This window comes from Scyliorhinus torazame, chromosome 25, assembly GCF_047496885.1.
Source record: "Scyliorhinus torazame isolate Kashiwa2021f chromosome 25, sScyTor2.1, whole genome shotgun sequence".
Classification (NCBI taxonomy): Eukaryota; Metazoa; Chordata; class Chondrichthyes; order Carcharhiniformes; family Scyliorhinidae; genus Scyliorhinus; species Scyliorhinus torazame.
In genome coordinates, this window is record NC_092731.1 from 42,462,641 (window position 1) to 42,485,251 (window position 22,611).

Consider the following 22,611-nt stretch of genomic DNA (forward strand, 5'->3'; position numbering starts at 1 on the left):
AGATGTGCAGGTTAGGTGGATTGGCCATGATAAATTACCCTTAGTGTCCAAAATTGCCCTTAGTGTTGGGTGGGGTTACTGGGTTATGGGGATAGGGTGGCGGTGTTGACCTTGGGTAGGGTGCTCTTTCCAAGAGCCGGTGCAGACTCGATGGGCCGAATGGCCTCCTTCTGCACTGTAAATTCTATGATAATCTATGATTGTATGGAGGACATTAGCTACGAGTCGAGGTTAGACAAACACGGTCTGTTCTCACTGGAACGATGGAAGTTGAGAGGCGACCTGATAGAGGTCTATAAGATTATGAGTGCCATGGACAGAGTGGATAGTCAGATGCTCTTTCTGAGGGTCGGAGAGTCAAGTACTCGGGGACAGAGGTTTAAAGTGCATGGGGAAAAGTTTAGAACTGATGTGCGAGGGAGATGTTTTAAACAAAGGGTGGTAAATATATGGAACTTAATGCCTGGGGGGGGGGGGCGGGGGGAGCAGGTACGTTGGTGGCAATCAAGCGGAAAGTAGACAAATATATGAATCGGGTGGGAATGGAAGGATACGGACTCCGTAAGTGCAGATGGTTTTAGTTTAGGCAGGTACCAAGGTCAGCGCAGGCTTGGAGGGCCGAAGGGTCTGTTCCTGTGCTGTATTGTCCTTTGTTCTTCGAGATGCAGGGGAGGTGCAGATGTGTGTGGGAGAGGGAGTGGTGCTGGCAGTGAGTGAGCTCATTGTGAGTGTGCGAGTGATGGGAGGAGTGACGTACCCTGGCAGAACGCAAATGGTCACTCACCCTTTTCCGGCGCTGGGTGCCTGTCCTCCTCAGCAGGCTGTTAGCACTGAGCAGAGCTGTCACCGCTTCCTCTGGTGGGTCAGTGCCCCAGCTCGATGGTCTGCTCCCTGGGAGCGGGTACAGGCCCTCACGCTGCACCTCCACTGTATCTGGGAAAGATCCGCCCTTTATCTCTGTTCTATTTCCCTGGGAATCTCCCATTATTCCCCATGTTTCACTCTGCAGAAACCACATCTTCCCTTTCCCAGTATTCCCTCCCTGCCCCATTGCTCTGAATAACGATCCCACTTTCTCTGCAGTTCCTCTGATGAGTTTAATCGCGTTTTCCCCTGGGTCTTACCTGTTGAATCTGGACCATCCAGCGACAAGACCGTTATCACATTGCAAATCAGCGGAACAGTTTTGATTCAGACACTTTACGCTCCTCCATGGCTGCTCCAGAACTTTGTGATTCACACACGGGTCGACAGATATGGAGACGGCAGCTGAATGACAGCAAGCTGTTTATTGTTAAAATAACGATTAGGAAATATTACACACTGGCTCGGCTGCATTGCAACAAACTCATTTTCAACCAGTGTCTGCTATCAATCCCTGAATTGGAAGCTGGAATCTCTGCTCCTTCTCCAAACCAGTTTACTCCTCATCTCCCAGCTCCGTCTCTGGGGATCTGTGACCCTGGGGATGGAGCATGTAGAACCCAACACTGTATCTGCAGCTCAACACAAACTGTGGACATCGCAGGTGTTAAGATACCAGACAAGACACGTGGCAGGGGGTGAGGGGTGACTTGATCATGGACGGAAAGAGGCCATCTGGAATGGGCTCAGTACAGGGTGGATTTAATGGAGGGAGTTAAATGGGGAGATGATGGATGGTAGAGGGGATTGGAGGCACAGGCCTCCGCTAAGGCTGGTAATATGGAACGTCCGGGGACTGAATAGAACATAGAACATAGAACGATACAGCGCAGTACAGGCCCTTCGGCCCACGATGTTGCACCGACATGGGAAGTCAAAAAACAAAAGCCATCTAACCTACACTATGCCATTATCATCCATATGCTTGTCCAATAAACTTTTAAATGCCCTCAATGTTGGCGAGTTCACTACTGTTGCAGGTAGGGCATTCCAAGGCCTCACTACTCTTTGCGTAAAGAACCTACCTCTGACCTCTGTCCTATATCTATTACCCCTCAGTTTAAGGCTATGTCCCCTCGTGCCAGCCATTTCCATCCGCGGGAGAAGGCTCTCACTGTCCACCCTATCTAACCCTCTGATCATTTTGTATGCCTCTATTAAGTCTCCTCTTAACCTTCTTCTCTCCAACGAAAACAACCTCAAGTCCATCAGCCTTTCCTCACAATGGGCCGGTTAAAAGGCCGGGGCTGTTCGCGTACCACAGGAGTTTTTAAGCGGGGTTGGTCTGTCTGCAGGAGATGCACCTCTGTGTGGAGGACTAGGTTAGGTTAAGGAAGGGGTGGGTCTGGCTGGATTTTTGCTCGGGGTTTGATTTGAAATTGAGGGTAATGGCAATTTTAATGAGCAAAAAAATGGGATACGTGTGTGCGAAGGAGGTAAGGAATCTGGGTGGGAGATATGTGAGTGTGAGTGGGGTATTGGAAGGGGCACCGGTGGTGTTGGTAGATGTGTATGCCCCAAATTGGGATGATGTGGCTTTTATGAAGGGGTTGCTGGCAGCAATCCCGGATTTGGACAAGAACCAGTTGTTCATAGGAGGAGATTTCAATTGTATCTTAGAACCAGGGTTGGATAGGCCGAGCCTCAGGTCGGTGGGTGGGGTGTGAATGGCAAGGGCTCGGGGGGGTTTATGGAGAGGATGGGTATGGTGGATCCATGGCATTATCAGAACCCAGGGGGAAGGGAGTATTCCTTCTTTTCACACGTCCACTAGTTATATTTGAGGATTGATTACTTTGTACTGGGTCGGGAGATTTTGGTCAGAGAGGTCAGAGAATGTGGGGATAGTTATCTCGGAGCATGCGCCCCACTGGCTGGAGAATCGGTTCAGATCAGGACGAGAGCAGAGGCTGGGATGGAGGTTTGACTCGGGGTTGTTGGCGGATGGAGGTTTCTGTGATAAGCTGCCGGCGGTGATTAAGGAGCATGTGGAGTTGAATCAGAATGGGGACGTGCCGACGGCTATTTGTTTAGGAAGCACTGAAGGCAGTGGTCCGGGGGTGAAATTATTTCTTTTAAGGCTCGTGTGGATAGGGAAAGGAGGAAGGAACATGACCGTCTCGTGAGCAAGATAGTGGACAGAGAATATTCGAGGGTGCCCACTGTGGAGGGATTGGAGACGAGAAAAAAGTTGCCGATGCACTTTGACAGGCTGACAACAGGGAGTGCGGTAGGGCAACTGCGGAGGGCAAGAGGGGTGCAATATGAGTATGGGGAGAAGGTGAGCCGCATGCTGGCGCACCAGCTGCGGAGGCAGACTGCATCCAGGGAAATATTGAAGATGTGGACTGGGGCTGGGGATGTGGTGTCAGAGACAGGGAAGATAAATGAGGCAATTAGGGAGTACAAGCAGGGTCTTTAAGAGGCAGACCCGGGGAGAGAGGAGGGGGAACTGGGCGGTGTCAGGACAAGCTGGAATTTCCCCAGGTGGAGGAAGCAAAGAGGCAGGCGTTGGAGGAGCCCCTGGGGCTGAGGGACGTGCAGGATAGTATCAGGGGTATGAAGTCGGGGAAGACCCCAGGGTCGGATGGGTACCCGGCAGAATTTTATCAGGAATTTGCAGCGGACCTGGCACCACATCTGTTGGGGCGTTTGATGAAGCGCTGGAGAAGGGGGAGTTGCCGGAGACGATGACGCAGGCAGTAATCAAACTAACCCGATAAAGGGGAAGGACCCGGTGGGATGTGCGTCGTATCGGCCCATATCACTATTGAACACGGATGTGAAAGTATTGGGTAAGTTGTTGGCGGGGAGGGTGGAGGAGTGTGTCCGGGGGTGGTGGTAGAAGATGAAACAGGCTTTGTGAGGGGCAGGCAGCTCGCGAGTAATATAAGACGGCTGTTGAATGTGGTGATGAATCCGTCACGGGCTCTGGTACCGGAGGTGGTGGTGTCCGTGGACGCGAAGAAGGCATTTGATCAGGTGGAGTGGCAGTACTTGTTGAAGGTTTTGGGAAGGTTTGGGTTTGGGCCGAAATTTGTGGCCTGTGTGCCGTTGCTGTATGTGGCACCAAGGGCGAGGATGAATGATATGAGCTCACAAAGCTTTGACTTACACAGGGGTACGAGGCAGGGGTGCCCGCTGTCGCCGCTGCTTTGCACTGGCTATAGAGCCATTGGCGATGGCTCTCAGGGGGTCGGCAGAGTGGCGGGGGATTATGAGGGACAGAGGGAGCAACGGTGTCGCTCTATGCCGGTGACCTCTTGGTGTATGTTTTGGATCTGTTGGAGAGTATGGGAAGGGTTATGGGCCTGCTGAGGAGGTTTGGAGGGTTCTCGGGTACAAGTTGAATGTAAGGAAATGCAGGGTTTTCCCGGTGAATGAGCTGGCACAGTGGGATAATTTAGGGGGGGTGCCATTTACGGTAGTGAGGGATAGGTTTAGGTATTTGGGGATTCAGGTAGCGAGAGAATGGAGGGGGCTCCATAAGTGGAACTTAACAAAGCTGGTGGAGGTGGCGAGCGAGGATCATCAGAGGTGGGATACGCTGAATTTAACGCTGGCGGGGAGGGTCCAAGTGGTGAAAATGAATATTCTGCCGAGATTCTTGATTATCTTTCATGCCCTCCCGATCTTTGTACCAAACGCCTTTTTTCGGAAAGTGGAATTTGTATGGACGGGGAAGGTGCCGGGGTGGGGGGGGGGGGGGGGGGACCCTGCTACAGAGGCAGAGGCCGCAGGTGGGGTTGGCGTTGCCGAACTCTCTTCATTTTTATGGATGGGGGATGTGGACAAGGTGCGGCGGTGGTGGGAAGGAGAAGAGGGAGAGTGGGTTAGGATGGAGGTGGAATCTTGTGAGGGGCCTAGTTTGAGGGCTATGGTGACGGCAGCATTGCCAATGGCTCCGAGTAGGTATTCAGGGAGCCCAGTGGTGCAGTCCACGGTGAAGATATGGAATCAGCTGAGGAGGCATTTTAGGGTGGAAGGGATGTCGGTGCTAACGCCGCTGTGCGAGAATCATGGGTTTGCGGCGGGGGGGGGGGGGGGGGGGGGCAGGTTAGTGCATACGGGAGGTGGAGGGAAGTGAGGCTGGTCAAGGTGAGGGATCTCTATTTGGAGGAGGGTTCGCCAGTCTGGAGGAGATAAGGGAGAGGGTAGAGCTGCCGAGGGGGAGTGAGTTCAGGTATCTGCAGGTTAGAGACTTTGCACAAAATGTCTGGAGGGGGTTCCCTTAGTTGCCGGGATACACTCTGCTGGAGCGACTGCTACTTCCGGATGTGGAAGGTGAGGGAAGAATTGGGGATATATACAAGTGGCTGGGGGAGCAGCGAGTTCAAGCGGGTGGTGACGATGCTCTTTCCAAGGGTAGGAGAGTCAAGTACTAGGGGACATAGGTTCAAAGCCCATGGGGAAAAGTTTAGAACAGATGCACGAGGCAAGTCTTTTACACAGAGGGTGGTAATTATATGGGAAGCGCTGCCTGGGAGGTACAATAGTGGCATTTAATGGGAATCTAGACAAAAGTATAAATAGGGTGGGAACGGAAAGTTACGGAATCCGTAAGTGTGGGCGGTTTAGTTTCTGCAGGTAGCGTGGTCGGCACAGGCTTGGAGGGCCGAAGGGCCTGTTCCTGTGCTGTATCATTCTTTGTTCTTCACCCTCCCTCCCCAAACCCTCCCTCCCCAAACCCACCCATCGTCCCTCCCAAAACCCTCCCTCCCCAAACCCCCCCTCCCCCTCCCCAAACCCCCCTCCCCCTCCCCAACCCCCCCTCCCCCCCTCCCCAAACCCACCCTCCCCCTCCCCAAATGCACCCTACCCCCCTCCCCAAACCCACCCTGCATTTCCCCAAACCCACCCACCGTCCCTCCCCAAACCCACCCTTGCCCCCCAAACACTCCCTTCCCCCCCCAAAACCTACCCTTGCCCCCCAAACCTTCCATCGCTCCCCCAAACCCTCCCTCGAAGTCCCAAACACTCCCTCGCCGTCCCAAACACTCCCTCACCTCCCCAAACACTCCCTCCCCAAATCCCCCCTCCTCAAACACCCCTCCCCCCTCCCCAAACCCCCCTCCCCCCCAAACCCACCCTCCACTTCCCCAAACCCACCCACCGTCCCTCCCCAAACCCACCCTTGCCCCCCCCAAACACTCCCTCGCCGTCCCAAACACTCCCTCGCCGTCCCAAACACTCCCTCGCCACCCCAAACAATCCTTGCCCCCCCAAACACTCCCTTGCCCCCCAAACACTCGCTCCCCAAACCCTCACACGCTTCGCCAAACACTCCCTCGCCCTCCAAAACCTCATTCCTCCCCAAACCCTCACACGCTCCCCCAAACTCTCACTCGCTCCCCAACCCCTCCCTCGCCCCCCAAGCCCTCCCTTGCACCCCCAAACCCTCCATCACTCCCCAAACTCTCCCTTGCTCCCCAACACCTCCCTTGCTCCCCAAGCCCTCCCTCGCTCCCCTAAACCCTCCCTTGCTCCCCCAAATCCTCCCTCGCTCCCCCTAAACCCTCCCTCGACGCCCAAACTCTCCCTCACTCCCCAAACCCTCCCTCCCACCCCCAAACCCTCCCTCCAACCCCCAAACCCTCCCTCGCTCCCCCAAACACTCCTTCGCTCCCGCAAACACTCCCTTGCCCCCCCAAACCTACCCTTGCCCCCAGACCCTCTCTTGCCCCCAAACAATCCTTGCCACCCCAAACCCTCCCTTGCTCCCCCAAACCCTCCCTCGCCATCCCAAACCCTCCTCCCCAAACCCCCCCTCCCCTCCCCAAACCCCCCCTCCCCTCCCCAAACCCCCCTCCCCCTCCCCAAACGCACCCTCCCCCCCTCCCCAAAACCCCCTCCCCCAAACCCACCCTCCACTTCCCCAAACCCACCCACCGTCCCTCCCCAAACCCACCCTTGCCCCCCCCCAAACACTCCCTTGCCCACCCAAAACCTACTCTTGCCGCCCAGACCCTCTCTTGCCCCACAAACAATCCTTGCCCCCCAAACACTCCCTCGCTCCCCCAAACACTCCCTCGCCGTCCCAAACACTCCCTCGCCGTCCCAAACACTCCCTCGCCATCCCAAACACTCCCGAACCGTCCCAAACACTCCCTCGACCCTCCAAACACTCCCTTGCCACCCCAAAACCTACCCTTGCCCCCCAAAGCCTCCCTTGCCCCCCCAAACAATCCTTGCCCCCCCAAACAATCCTTGCCCCCCCAACACTCCCTTGCCCCCAAACACTCCCTCGCTCCCCCTAAACCCTCCCTCGCCCCCAAAACCTCATTCCTCCCCAAACCCTCACACGTTCCCCCAAACTCTCCCTCGCTCCCCCAAACCCTCCCTCGCTCCCCAAGCCCTCCCTTGCTCCCCCAAACCCTCCATCACTCCCCAAACTCTCCCTTGCGCCCCCAAGCCCTCCCTCCCACCCCCAAACCCTCCCTCACCCCCCCAAGCCCTCCCTCGCTCCCCCAAGCCCTCCCTCAGACCCCCAAACCCTCCCTCGGACCCCCAAACCCTCCCTCGCTCCCCCAAACACCCCCTCGCTCCCCCAAACACTCCCTCGCTCCCCCAAACACTCCCTCGCTCCCCCAAACACTCCCTCGCTCCCCCAAACACTCCCTCGCTCCCCCAAACACTCCCTCGCTCCCCCAAACGCTCCCTCGCTCCCCCAAACACTCCCTCGCTCCCCCAAACACTCCCTCGCTCCCCAAGCCCTCCCTCGCTCCCCCAAACCCTCCCTCGCTCCCCCAAACCCTCCCTCGCACCACCAAACCCTCACTCGCCCCCAGAACCCTCACTCGCCCAAAGAACCCTCACTCACCCCCAGAACCCTCACTCCCCCCCCCCCCAAACTCTCCCTTGCCCCCCCATACCCTCACTCCCCCCAAACTCTCGCTCCGCCCAAACTCTCGCTCCGTCCAAACCCTCCATCTCCAAAGCCTTCCTCAGCAAACACTCCCTCCATCTCGGAACACTCCCAATCCAAACTATCCTTCCCCAGATCTTCCTTCCAAAGCCTCATTTCACCCAAACTCTCCCTCCCTAAACCCCCCTGATGCCCATGATACCCCTCGCCAAGCCCTCCGCCACCACTTCCACCTCTCCACCCAAATTCTACCTCCACCCAAACTCTCCCTCCATCACCTACCACTACATCTGCCCTCCCACCACTCAAACCCTCCCTGCAGCCTCTCCCACACCTCACCTCCCTGCAGGATCCCACCTCTCCCCAGGGCATAGCTTCCCTCCACAGCGTCACACTGCCCAGTGCCCAAGCTCTCTCCGGTGCCTCACATCCCTCCAGCCCCTCATCTGAGCCGAGCCTCCGGCCTGCATTTTGGCACCCTCCAGTGCTCACCTACCTCCAGCGCCTCCCCTCCCTCCAGCGCCTCCCCTCCCTCCAGCGCCTCCCCTCCCTCCAGCGCCTCCCCTCCCTCCAGCGCCTCCCCTCCCTCCAGCGCCTCCCCTCCCTCCAGCACCTCCCCTCCCTCCAGCGCCTCCCCTCCCTCACATACTCTCCCTCCAGCGCCTCCCCTCCCTGCAGTGCCTCCCTCCCTGCAGTGCGCCTCCCCTCCCTCCAGCGCCTCCCCTCCCTCCAGCGCCTCCCCTCCCTGCAGTGCCCCCCTCCCTGCAGTGCGCCTCCCCTCCCTCCAGCGCCTCCCCTCCCTCCAGCGCCTCCCCTCCCTCCAGCGCCTCCCCTCCCTCCAGCGCCTCCCCTCACTCCAGCGCCTCCCCTCCCTCCCACACATACTCTCCCTCCAGCGCCTCCCCTCCCTGCATCGCCTCCCCTCCCTCCAGTGCCCCCCCTCCCTGCATCGCCCCCCCTCCCTGCAGCGCCTCCCCACCCTCCAGCCCCTCCCCTCCCTCCAGCCCCTCCCCTCCCTCCAGCGCCTCCCCTCCCTGCAGTGCCCCCCTCCCTGCAGTGCGCCTCCCCTCCCTCCAGCGCCTCCCCTCCCTCCAGCGCCTCCCCTCCCTCCAGCGCCTCCCCTCCCTCCAGCGCCTCCCCTCACTCCAGCGCCTCCCCTCCCTCCCACACATACTCTCCCTCCAGCGTCTCCTCTCCCTGCATCCCCTCCCCTCCCTCCAGCCCCTCCCCTCCCTCCAGCGTCTCCCCTCCCTGCATCGCCCCCCCTCCCTGCAGCGCCTCCCCACCCTCCAGCCCCTCCCCTCCCTCCAGCCCCTCCCCTCCCTCCAGCGCCTCCCCTCCCTCCAGCGCCTCCCCTCCCTCCAGCGCCTCCCCTCCCTCCAGCGCCTCACCCCCCCGCCCCGCCCCTCCCCCCTCCACCTTTTTGTTTGTTTGGAACGGAATACATCAGTTCTAGGTTTGGAAAGTCCATCTCCCTGCCCCTGGGTACGGGCTCTCCACAACACTCGGCTCTGTCTCAACTGGTACCTGGTTCAGGGAATAAACCAAAGTGACAACGTTTCGAGATTCTTGCCCCCAACTGCTCAAATCCCCGATTCAGAACCTGTGTCCAAGTCCTGTGTGTGTCATTGAATCCCATATGAGACACAAACACTGGATCCTCCCCTTCTCACGGCCAAGTTCCTCTCCAGACAGGAGATATCCTGAACCCCGGCACTGGACGGGCTCCGGATTGTGCCTGCAGAGTACAGTCTCGCTGCCCCTGACCAAACTGTCTCCTATCACAAAGCTTCTTGTTCTCCAAGCACTGGAGATGGCAAACTTCACCATGGTGCCATGCTCAGTCCCCTCTTCCACACTCCAGTCCTTCTCCTCATCCACACAGGTAACACACACCTCATTCCTGTTGGGCGAAGTCAGGGACTGAGGCTCCTCCATCACCACCTTCCCTGAAATCACACCCTCCGGTCCCTCACCGTTCACCTGGGACTGCCCCCTGGAACTGAGTATCCAGGAAACTCTCCCATTCCCCGTGACTTCGCAATGTCCACAACTCAGACTCCAGCTCAGCAACTCGCAGCCAAAGGTTTCCTGAGCTGCAGACACTTTCTGCTGATATGTGTCCGGCGTTGCGATGTCTCCCACAGATTGCTACCTGTTGCAGTCATGACCACCACATGCCAGTCCAAGGTGACTTACTGCATTGAGAAGTCAAATAGCTAGCTAATTTATCAACTACCGGCAAGTTATAATCTCTTAGATCAGAGACACAAGTGTGGCTGGGGAGAAAGGAAAACGAATAAAGACCAGCAGTTTTTTCAACATTGTCCCTCAGATAAACAAAGCTGTCAGCTCCCCCGGCAAACTCTCCGACTGAGGTCATTGTGTAAACTCCCTTGGCCATCCTCAAACTCAAATCCTCTCAGATCCTTAGGTCGCAATTTCCTCTGGCCGTACAATCCATGTCCCTGATCCTCAAACTCCATCCCTCCGCCCACAATCGATGTCCCTCATCCTCAAACTCCATCCCTCCACCCACAATCCATGTCCCTGATCCTCAAACTCCATCCCTCTGCCCACAATCCATGTCCCTCATCCTCAAACTCCATCCCTCTGCCCACAAATCATGTCCCTCATCCTCAAACTCCATCCCTCCGCCCCAATCCATGTCCCTGATCGTCAAACTCCATCCCTCCACCCACAATCCATGTCCCTCATCCTCAACCTCCATCCCTCCGCCACAATCCATATCCCTGATCCTCAAACTCCATCCCACCGCCCACAATCCATGTCCCTGATCCTCAAACTCCATCCCTCCGCCCACAATCCATGTCCCTCATCCTTAACCTCCATCCCTCCGCCACAATCCATGTCCCTGATCCTCAAACTCCATCCTTCCGCCCACAATCCATGTCCCTCATCCTCAAACTCCATCCCTCCACCCACAATCCATGTCCCTGATTCTCAAACTTCATCCTTCCGTCCACAATCCATGTCCCTCATCCACAAACTCCATCCCTCCACCCACAATCCATGTCCCTCATCCTCAGACTCCATCCCTCCGCCCACAATCCATGTCCCTCATCCTCAAACTCCATCCCTCCGCCCACAATCCATGTCCCTCATCCTCAAACACCATCCCTCCGCCCACAATCCATGTCCCTCATCCTCAAACTCCAGCCCTCCGCACCCAATCCATGTCACTGATCCTCAAACTCCATCCCTCCGCCCCCAATCCATGTCACTGATCCTCAAACTCCATCCCCCCACCCACAATCCATGTCACTGATCCTCAAACTCCATCCCCCCACCCACAGTCCATGTCCCTCATCCTCAAACTCCATCCCTCCGCCCACAATCCATGTCCCTCATCCTCAAACACCATCCCTCCGCCCACAATCCATGTCCCTGATCCTCAAACTCCATCCCTCCACCCACAATCCATGTCCCTGATCCTCAAACGCCATCCCTCCACCCCCAATCCATGTCACTGATCCTCAAACTCCATCCCTCCACCCACATTCCATGTCCCTCATCCTCAAACTCCATCCCTCTGCCCACAATCCATGTCCCTCATCCTCAAACTCCATCCCTCCGCCCACAATCCATGTCCCTCATCCTCAAACACCATCCCTCCGCCCACGGTCCAAATCCCTGATCCTCAAACTCCATCCCTCCACCCACAATCCATGTCCCTGATTCTCAAACTCCATCCCTCCGCCCACAATCCATGTCCCTGATTCTCAAACTCCATCCCTCCGCCCACAATCCATGTCGCTGATCCTCAAACTCCAACACTCCGCCCACAATCCCAATCCCTGATCCTCAAACTCCATCCCTCCGCCCACAATCCATGTCCCTGATCCTCAAACTCCATCCCTCCGCCCACAATCCATGTCGCTGATCCTCAAACTCCATCACTCCGCCCACAATCCATGTCCCTGATCCTCAAACTCCATCCCTCCGCCCACAATCCATGTCACTGATCCTCAAACTCCATCCCCCCGCCCACAATCCATGTCCCTGATCTTCAAACTCCATCCCTCCACCCCCAATCCATGTCCCTCGTCCTCAAATTCCATCCCTCCGCCCACAATCCATGTCCCTCATCCTCAAACTCCATCCCTCCGCCCCCAATCCATGTCACTGATCCTCAAACTCCATCTCTCCGCCCCCATCACAGCACCCATTCCCTCCACCCAATCAGTGGAGGCCACAACCTCATCCCAACATTCGAAGCTGGGGAATGTCTTCCCGAGAGATCTCAGTAACTTCATCTTCCTCTCGTTCCCGAACTCCTTCCTAAATACACACCCTTCAATAAAACCTCTCCAAAAATCACTTTCTCGGATAAAACTGCAGTTCTTTGATCAGATCTTTGATCCGAATATCAGGAGCTGTTGGGGTGAGAGATTCACATTGCACAGAAAGGGCCCTTCAGCCCATCAGGTCTGGGCCGGTCAAAAACAACCAGCTGACTATTCTAATCCCATTTCCCGGCACTTGGCCCCTAGCCGTGTCTGCCCGGGGATCACAAGCGCACATCGAAACACTTCTTAAATGTTATGAGGGTCTCTGCCTCCACCTCCCTTTCAGGCAGCGGGGTCCAAACTCCCACCGCACTCTGGGTGAAAAGGTTTCCCTCACATCCCCTCTGAACCTCCTGCCCCTCACCTGAATTCTCTGCCCCCTGGCTATTGATCCCTCCACCAAGGGGAAAAGTCTCTTCCTCTCTACTCCATCTATTTTCCGGGGATGATGCTGAATGATCACAATTGTATTCGGTGTCCTGAATGAAGGTTACTTACTCAGATAGCCCAGAATCAACAACAACGTCTTCATCTCTCTCAGTGATATTCTGTAATTGAAAATGGACAATCCACATTAGAGAAAATTCCGGAGATGGGAAAATGATAGAGAATGTGAGTGAGATAGTGGACATTGAGTTTGTTTACCGATAGAGAGTGAAGTCTCTCTCTGGGAGTGGGATAGTAGACATTGAGTTTATCTATCTACAGTGAGTGAAGTCTCTCTCTGGGAGTGGGATAGTAGACATTGAGTTTATCTATCTATAGTGAGTGAGGTCTCTCTCTGGGAGTGGGATAGTAAACATTGAGTTCATCTATCTATAGTAAGTGAAGTCTCTCTCTCTTGAGAGTGGGATAGTCGACATTGAGTTTATCTATCTATAGTGAGTGATTCTCTCTCACTGGGACTGGGTTGTAGCCAGTGAGTTTATTCATCTATAGTGAGTGAAGTCTCTCTCTGGGAGTGGGATAGTAGATATTGAGTTTATCTATCTATAGTGAGTGATGTCTCTCTCTGGGAATGGGATAGTAGACATTGAGTTTATCTGCCTTTCGTGAACAAAGAGCAAGAACAAAGAACAAAGAAATGTACAGCACAGGAACAGGCCCTTCGGCCCTCCAAGCCCGTGCCGACCATGCTGCCCATCTAAACTAAAATCTTCTACACTTCCTTGGTCCATCTTCCTCTATTCTCATCCTATTCATGTATTTGTCAAGATGCCCCTTAAATGTCACTATCGTCCCTGCTTCCACCACCTCCTCCGGCAGCGAGTTCCAGGCACCCACTACCCTCTGTGTAAAAAACGTGCCTCGTACATCTCCTCTAAACCTTGCCCTTCGCACCTTAAACCTATGTCCCCTAGTAATTGACCCCTCTACCCCGGGGAAAAGCCTCTGACTATCCATTCTGTCTATGCCCCTCATAATTTTGTAGACCTCGATCAGGTCATCCCTCAACCTCTGTCGTTCCAGTGAGAACAAACCGAGTTCATTCAACCGCTCCTCATAGCAAATGCCCTCCATACCAGGCAACATCCTGGTAAATCTCTTCTGCACCCTCTCGAAGCCTCCACATCCTTCTGGTAGTGTGGCGACCAGAATTGAACACTATACTCCAAGTGTGGCCTAACTAAGGTTCTATACAGCTGCAACATGACTTGCCAATTCTTATACTCAGTGCCCCGGCCAATGAAGGCAAGCATGCCGTATGCCTTCTTGACTACCTTCTCCACCTGTGTTGCCCCTTTCAGTGACCTATGTACCTGTACACCTAGATCTCTCTGACTTTCAATACTCTTGAGGGTTCTACCATTCACTGTATATTCTCTACCTGCATTAGACCTTCCAAAATGCATTACCTCACATTTGTTCGGATTAAACTCCACCTGCCATCTCTCCGCCCAAGTCTCCAAACAATCTAAATCCTGCTGTATCCTCTGACAGTCCTCATCGCTATCCGCAATTCCACCAACCTTTGTGTCGTCTGCAAACTTACTAATCAGACCAGTTACATTTTCCTCCAAATCATTTATATATACTACAAAGAGCAAAGGTCCCAGCACTAATCCCTGTGGAACACCACTGGTCACAGCCCTCCAATTAGAAAATCACCCTTCCATTGCTACTCTCTGCCTTCTATGAACTATGACACGGTGAGAACGTGCAAACCCCGCACAGACAGTGACCCAAGCCGGGAATCTAACCTGGGACCCTGGAGCTGTGAAGCAACAGTGCTAACCACTGTGCTAGCTTGCTGCCCGTGTCCTCCGGTACTGGCCCAGTTAAGTTTTGATGCACTAAGCGTCAAGAACCACAAAGACATGTGAGACTTTAACCAAGGCTTTAATACACTACATAGGAAGCTTACCCGACACAGACGACCCCAGACAAAATGGGTCAGGTCTCAGAAGCTGGGTCTTATACCTAACTCCCGGGGGAGTGGCCAAGGCGGAGCTCTCCGTGGCCAGGTCAGGTTACATACAGGTGACCAAACCTCTACAGAGCTACAGTACAATACACAGGATTACATGGCCACGTTACACACAACTATTATATAACTATGTACAATGCTAGGGAAGTACAGGGGTGTATCACCACAAGTTTGCAGTGCCAGTGGGAGGAGACTTTATTAACATAGGGAAGGTCAAAGTGTCATTTGATAGCGTATCTCAAGCACATCTATCTCATTCCCATGGAAACGCAAGCTCATTTGACTGTGGTGGAAGAGATGTAGGATTGTTGTGGTTCAGAACCCACCTCCTGTAAGGTTTTCGGGCAATTCGGCCCTTTTTGGACTGCCCAAGGATAAAACCCAGAGACTGTAAACTGGACACTTTTCAGCCAAGGGAACGTAACCAAATTTCCCAGCAGGCTTGGTCCGCTGAGCCGAGTAGGGGCATAGGTATTTACAAACCCCCCCCCCAGGAGCTACAAGGAAGAAGGAGCCAGACAACTAGATAAGATTAAAACACAGACAAAGGGGCACGGGACTACACAAGGGGCCTGTCTGCAAGCAGGACAATGGGATGGTCATAGCCCCATGCAGATGTAAATGACTATGCCTCCACCAGAGCAGAATCCAATCAACACCCCATCAACATAGCAGCGATCTCCAGAGCAGATGGAAGACTTTGAAAATCTTCACAAGGGAGCTCAACCTCGTTATCTCAAAAAGCAGACTGGAGGCGGACCTAGGGGAGGTACTCCTATCTTGACAGGTCTGACCGGCTCAAAGGGGGCAGGACCAGCGGGAACTTTAAACCTTATGGATTCAATGCAAAAGGGGCTGGCCGAACACAGGAAAAAGCCAGGTAAAACGGATATAAAAGGGGCTGTGTTTCAATTGAGGGTCTCTTGGCTTGACCTCTCCACCTTTGACTTGACCTCTCGCAGCCTGTGACTGTAAGTACCCTGCAGCAGCTTGCGAAACTCCCTTGACCTTGATAGTGGTTGAGGCTTTGGGGAAGGGGACTTGATTTGTGTTCTGTGTCATTGCTAAAACTGTGTAACAATAAGATTTTTCGTTGTGTCCGTTATAGTACTTTCTGAATAGACTTAGTTTGTGTTAGAGTTTAAGATTTTATTATAATTTCTTCTATTTGATGATTTTGACCTGGGTTTTGCAATAAACCTTGATTTGCTGATAATTGGAGTCGTTTAAATTCTTCAATCTCTCACCAGCGATCTCTGACCAAGTCATTGTTAAGATATTCCTCACCTTAATTCCGGGTTCAAGAATCTAGGGTCATCTTGAGCGATTCACTCAGGACAGGCTGCTGGTTAGGTAATAAACAGCAGTGTCCTATTCTCTCTCTTGGGAAAGCTACTCCAGCGAAGTAGGAACCGGGTGGGTGTTGCACCACCGGCAAGAGAGAGAATCACCTGGGCATTGGTAGGGGTCTGGATATCTGTGTGATATAAGCCTCAGGCTTCCGGTTAGGGATAAACGGCAGGCTTGATTCAGTGCTCTCTTCCGTGGAGGTGTCCCAGTGCGGCATCCCCTGGCCTCTGAAGTTTCAGTGCCAGCTGGAGAGAGACACACACAGATACTCAAACCCCAGATATCGGCCCAGTAGTGGAGTAGCAGAGATGGCACCCTCTACACTCCCCAATTCTGGTTATTCTCCTATCAGTTTTTTAAAAAGCCTTGTATTTATATAGCACCTTTTGTGATCACCAGAACTCACAAAGTACCTCACCTTACCCAGAACCCAGAACGCAATTGCATGCTGGCCGGACAATTAATGGGGAGGCAACGTGAAATGCATGCTGGAAAAGGGAAGTGATGTCGGAGGGAGGGTGGGGAAAGGGTGGGCACCAAGAAAAGGGAGGTGTGGGCTGGCACTTCTATTTTTAAAAAAATAATTTTTATTAAAGGTTTTCATAAAATATCAATGACAAAATGAGACAGAAAAAAGAACCCAACAGGGTTAAGTACAAAACACAATCTAAAAAAGCAACCCCCCAAACCCCTCCCCCCCGTTACATAAATAATAAATTAACATTAACACCCCGACTTAACACAACAGGTGTATACACCCCTCAGACCTTCCATGTAAATAACATGAACAAAAAAAGTAAACCCCCCCCCGAGCTGCTGCCATTGACCAATGTCTATCGTTCTGCCAGAAAGTCTAAGAACGGTTGCCACTGCCTAAAGAACTTAATTACCGACCCTCTCAAGGTGAATTTCACCCTCTCCAATTTAATGAACCCCGCCATATCGCTGATCCAGGATTCCACACTTGGGGGCCTCGCATCTTTCCACTGAAGGAGAATCCTTCGCCGGGCTACCAGGGACGCAAAGGCCAGAATTCCGGCCTCTTTCGCCTCCTGCATTCCCGGCCCCTCTGCCACCCCAAATATTGCGAGCCCCCAGCCCAGTCTGACCCTGGATCCTATCACCCTCGACATCGTCCTCCCTACGCCCTTCCAAAATTCCTCCAGCGCTGGGCATGCCCAGAACATATTATTGTGATTTGCTGGGCTCCCTGAGCACCTAACACACCTGTCCTCGCCCTCCAAAGAGCCGGCTCATTCTTGTCCCGGTCATGTGTGCCCTGTGCAGCATCTTAAACTGTATGAGGCTGAGCCTCGCGCACGAAGAGGAAGAATTCGCCCTCCCTACGGCATCTGCCCACGTCCCCTCTTCGATCTCCTCTCCCAAATCCTCCTCCCACTTACCTTTCAACTCCACCACCGAGGCCTCCTCCTCATCCTGCATCACCTGCTAAGTTTCCGAGTGAAGTCTCTCTCTCTGGGAGTAGGATAGTAGACATTGAGTTTATCTATCGATAGTGAGTGACGCCTCTCTCTGGGAATGGGACAGTAGACATTGAGTTTATCTATCTATAGTGAGTGAAGTCTCTCTCTCTGGGAGTAGGATAGTAGACATTGAGTTTATCTATCTATAGTGAGTGACACCTCTCTCTGGGAATGGGTCAGTAGACATTGAGTTTATCTATCTATAGAGAGTGAAGTCTCTCTCTGGGAGTGGGATAGTAGACATTGAGTTTATCTACCTATAGTGAGTGACGCCTCTCTCTGGGAATGGGACAGTAGACATTGAGTTTATCTATCTATAGAGAGTGAAGTCTCTCTTTGGGAGCGGGATAGTAGACATTGAGTTTATCTATCTATAGTGAGTGCAGTCTCTCTCTCTGGGAATGGGATAGTAGACATTGAGTTTATCTATCTATAGTTAGTGAAGTCTCTCTCTCTTGGAGTGGGATAGTAGACATTGAGTTTATCTATTTATAGTGAATGAAGTCTCTCTCTGGGAGTGGGATAGTAGACATTGAGTTTATCTATCTATAGTGAGTGAAGTCTCTCTCTCTTGGAGTGGGATAGTAGACATTGAGTTTATCTATAGTGAGTGAAGTCTCTCCCTGGGAGTGGGATAGGAAACATTGAGTTTATCTATCTATAGTGAGTGAAGTCTCTCTCCGGGAGTGGGATAGGAAACATTGAGTTTATCTGTCTATAGTCAGTGAACTCTCTGGAAGTGGGATAGTAGACATTGAGTTTATCTACAGTGAGTGAAGTCTCTCTCTGGGAGTGGGATGGTAGACATTGAGTTTATCTATCTATAGTGAGTGAGGTTTCTCTCTGGGAGTGGGATAGTAGACATTGAGTTTATCTATCTCTGGTGAGTGAAGTCTCTCTCTGGGAGTGGGATAGTAGACATTGAGTTTATCTATCTATAGTGATTGCAATCTCTCTCTCTGGGAGTGGGATAGTGGACATTGAGTTTATCTATCTATAGTGAGTGAAGTCTCTCTCTGGGAGTGGGATAGGAGACATTGAGTTTATCTATCTCTGGCGAGTGAAGTCTCTCTCTCTCGGAGTGGGATAGTAGACATTGAGTTTATCTATCTATACTAAGTGAAGTCTCTCTCTCTCGGAGTGGGATAGTAGACATTGAGTTTATCTATCTATAGTGAGTGAGGTCTCTCTCTGGGAGTGGGATAGTAGACATTGAGTTTATCTATCTATAGTGAGTGAAGTCTCTCTCTAGGAGTGGGATAGTGGACATTGAGTTTATCTATCTGTCGTGAGTGAAGTCTCTCTCTGGCAGTGGGTTAGTAGACATTGAGTTTATCTATCTATAGTGAGTGAAGTGCATTACAGCCAGGTTATGCACTTTGGTCTCAAAAATGAGAAGGCTGACTATAATCTGAATGGCCATAAATTAGGAGAGGGGAGTGTGCAACGAGACCTGGGTGTCCTCGGAGACCAGTCACTGAAGGTTAACATGCAGGTGCAGCAGGCGGTAAAGAAGAGAAATGCAATGTAGGCCTTTATTGCGAGAGGATTCAAGTACACGAACAGGGCCTTGGTGAGACCACGCCTGGAATATTGAGTGAGATTTAACTGAATGGGCTTAATGTCCCATAGCGAAAGCAGTTAGGCTCTGGTTTCCCAACATTGAGAAACACAATGCTGTAATGTCACTCGGGTCAGATAGGGGGTCTTAGGGGGGATTGTGCGACTGAGGCTGTACATAGCCCCATTTCCTACACTGAGCATCTCCACCCGCTGGAACTCCTCAATGTGGCGGGAGAGCAGATGCCATTTTTAAACCGTGACCTCATTTGTGGAACCCCCAACGCGATCCCCAACTCAACCCCCAATACCGAACTCACTATGCGAGGATTTCCAGGCCCATCTGTAACATCACTGGCAACCCCCCCCCCCCTCACCCCCCCCCCCCCCCCCACCCCCACCCCCCACCCCCCGAACACCCGGGCAGGACACCCCCCCGGCCAGATCGCCACCCCATAAAATGCCAGCTTGGAACCTTGGCCAACCTGGTATCCTGGAAGTGCCTCTGCAGCTGGCAGTGCCAGCTTGTCCAGGTGGAACCAGCAGTGCCAGGGTACCACCCTACCCAAAGGACATGTACCTGGGGGCCTCCGAGCGCCTGGGAGACCCCCACGAGTGCAGCTTGTCAGCCTCACGAGTGCCAATCCCCACCCTGGAGAATGGGACACCGTTTTTCAGTGGAATTGCTCTAGTTCCACAAGGCACGGTGCGAGCCCATTAACCCATCCTGAATTGCTCCGGGACCGGTGCCTCTTTCGTGGTTGTAGAACATCACCGATTCAGTCCCGGCGTCAGCACGTAGGCTCTGAATTGGAGAATCTGAAATGTAGAATCCTGCCCATTATACTTTCACCCCAACATGTTCATATTTCTTGGTTCAATTCACAAGCCCTCTCCTCCCCTCCCCCACACCAATCATTGAACCACTTTTGGGTTGTGACTTGCTGAGTAAATCCTCCAGATCCATCTCCAGTCTCCTCACAGACACAGCTCATTAATGAGCTCTGTATCGGGACTGGAGTTACAAAGTCCTGAGCGAATGTTTAAAAGCAGTGGCAACCAGTGGGCTAAACCAGTTTACAGCTGGCTTGTAACGCAAAACAAGGCCAGCAGCGTGGGTTCAATTCCCGTACCGGCCTCCCCGAACAGGCGCCGGAATGTGGTGACTACTAACTTTCACTGTAACTTCACTGAAGTGGACTTGTGAGAATAAGCGGTTATTATTATTAAACCTTCTCATCATCTAATTCATACCTGATTGCTTACCGGAGCTTCAGGTGTTGCCGTGTGAGCTGGAGCAGGTTCACTCAGGTTGCTTGTTCCTCAGTGTTGAACAGTCCGTGACAGCCTCTGTCTGCTTATAAGGCAAATGGATTGGACCAGAAACTGAGATTTGTATCAGATTAATCAAAGCACCATTATCGTGGAGTCATTTAAAACGTCATCAAAGAGTTAAACGTGTTGGTCTAAATAATAATTTGTGGTCAGGTGGATATCATCTCCGTAACTAGGTCCTGGAGATAAGTCTGACAATATTTACATTACTCTCGCTGAAAAGAATTGTGGTGAGTTTCTAAATCCCCCTGGAAGGTGGGTCCAAACGTATTGATTGTCAATCGGTGCAGTAAACGCACCTATTGACAGGGTGTGATGAGAAGCTATTTGCTAAGTCTATACAAGACTTGTATTTTTTCCAAACTAACACTGACCATTTTCTGGGTGTTTGTCGGCTGAGCCGCATTCGGCTCAGTGTATTTGTTTAACTGTGTGTAATCAATGACTAATCATCGTTTGCCATCTGTTTTAGCAACTCCGAACATGGACGAGTAGTACCGTGAAGATTTTCTGATTAAATCACCTTGTTCAAGTGAATCAATTGCTTTAATAAAGTGACTCTGACATGTGTGCTCGGGAATGTGTCATTGCTTCAGAACAGGAAATTGATTAAACCTCGTTTAGTTGTACCAATAGAACATAGAACATAGAAAATACAGCACAGAACAGGCCCTTCGGCCCACGATGTTGTGCCGAACCTTTGTCCTAGATTAATCATAGATTATCATTGAATTTACAGTGCAGAAGGAGGCCATTCGGCCCTTTGAGTCTGCACCGGCTCTTGGAAAGAGCACCCTACCCAAACTCAACACCTTCACCCAACACCAAGGTCAATTTGGACATTAAGGGCAATTTATCATTGGCCAATTCACCTAACCTGCACATCTTTGGATTGTGGGAGGAAACCGGAGCACCCGGAGGAAACCCACGCAGACACGGGGAGGACGTGCAGACTCCGCACAGTCAGTGACCCAAGCCGGAATCGAACCTGGGACCCTGGAGCTGTGAAGCAATTGTGCTATCCACAATGCTACCGTGCTGCCCTTGAGAACACATAAATCTACACTATATCATTTAACCGTAATCCATGTACCTATCCAATAGCTGCTTGAAGGTCCCTAATGTTTCCGACTCAACTACTTCCACAGGCAGTGCATTCCATGCCCCCACTACTCTCTGGGTAAAGAACCTACCTCTGATATCCCTCCTATATCTTCCACCTTTCACCTTAAATTTATGTTCCCTTGTAATGGTTTGTTCCACCCGGGGAAAAAGTCTCTGACTGTCTACTCTATCTATTCCCCTGATCATCTGATAAACCTCTATCAAGTCGCCCCTCATCCTTCTCCGTTCTAATGAGAAAAGGCCTAGCACCCTCAACCTTTCCTCGTAAGACCTACTCTCCATTCCAGGCAACATCCTGGTAAATCTTCTTTGCACCTTTTCCAAAGCTTCCACATCCTTCCTAAAATGAGGCGACCAGAACTGTACACAGTACTCCAAATGTGGCCTTACCAAAGTTTTGTACAGCTGCATCATCACCTCACGGCTCTTAAATTCAATCCCTCTGTTAATGAACGCGAGCACACCATAGGCCTTCTTCACAGCTCTATCCACTTGAGTGGCAACTTTCAAAGATGTATGAACATAGACCCCAAGATCTCTCTGCTCCTCCACATTGCCAAGAACTCTACCGTTAACCCTGTATTCCGCATTCATATTTGTCCTTCCAAAATGGACAACCTCACACTTTTCAGGGTTAAACTCCATCTGCCACTTCTCAGCCCAGCTCTGCATCCTATCTATGTCTCTTTGCAGCCGACAACAGCCCTCCTTACTATCCACAACTCCACCAATCTTCGTATCATCTGCAAATTTACTGACCCACCCTTCAACTCCCTCATCCAAGTCATTAATGAAAATCACAAACAGCAGAGGACCCAGAACTGATCCCTGCGGTACGCCACTGGTAACTGGGATCCAGGCTGAATATTTGCCATCCACCACCACTCTCTGACTTCTATCGGTTAGCCAGTTCGTTATCCAACTGGCCAAATTTCCCACTATCCCATGCCTCCTTACTTTCTGCATAAGCCTACCATGGGGAACTTTATCAAATGCCTTACTAAAATCCATGTACACTACATCCACTGCTTTACCTTCATCCACATGCTTGGTCACCTCCTCAAAGAATTCAATAAGATTTGTAAGGCAAGACCTACCCCTCACAAATCCGTGCTGACTATCCCTAATCAAGCAGTGTCTTTCCAGATGCTCAGAAATCCTATCCTTCAGTACCCTTTCCATTACTTTGCCTACCACCGAAGTAAGACTAACTGGCCTGTAATTCCCAGG

At 52.3% G+C, this 22,611-nt stretch overlaps 1 protein-coding gene across 5 annotated transcripts in view; it reads right to left on the reverse strand.

Moving 5' to 3' along the window:
- Positions 1–22,611, reverse strand: part of LOC140402505 (uromodulin-like) — a 43,880-nt gene that overhangs the window by 16,592 nt on the left and 4,677 nt on the right. Inside the window, exons 2-4 of one of the 5 annotated variants that reach the window (XM_072490356.1) lie at positions 20,176–20,278; positions 12,598–12,647; positions 1,125–1,284 (exon numbers count right to left, since the gene is read on the reverse strand). In XM_072490356.1, the coding sequence (XP_072346457.1) occupies positions 1,125–1,284; positions 12,598–12,631 (194 nt within the window). In that variant the 5' untranslated portion in view covers positions 12,632–12,647; positions 20,176–20,278. Of the gene's footprint in view, positions 1–1,124; positions 1,285–12,597; positions 12,648–20,175; positions 20,562–22,611 lie in introns of those variants that run through there. The other 4 variants (XM_072490359.1, XM_072490358.1, XM_072490361.1 and 1 more) reach the window with 4 other exon arrangements.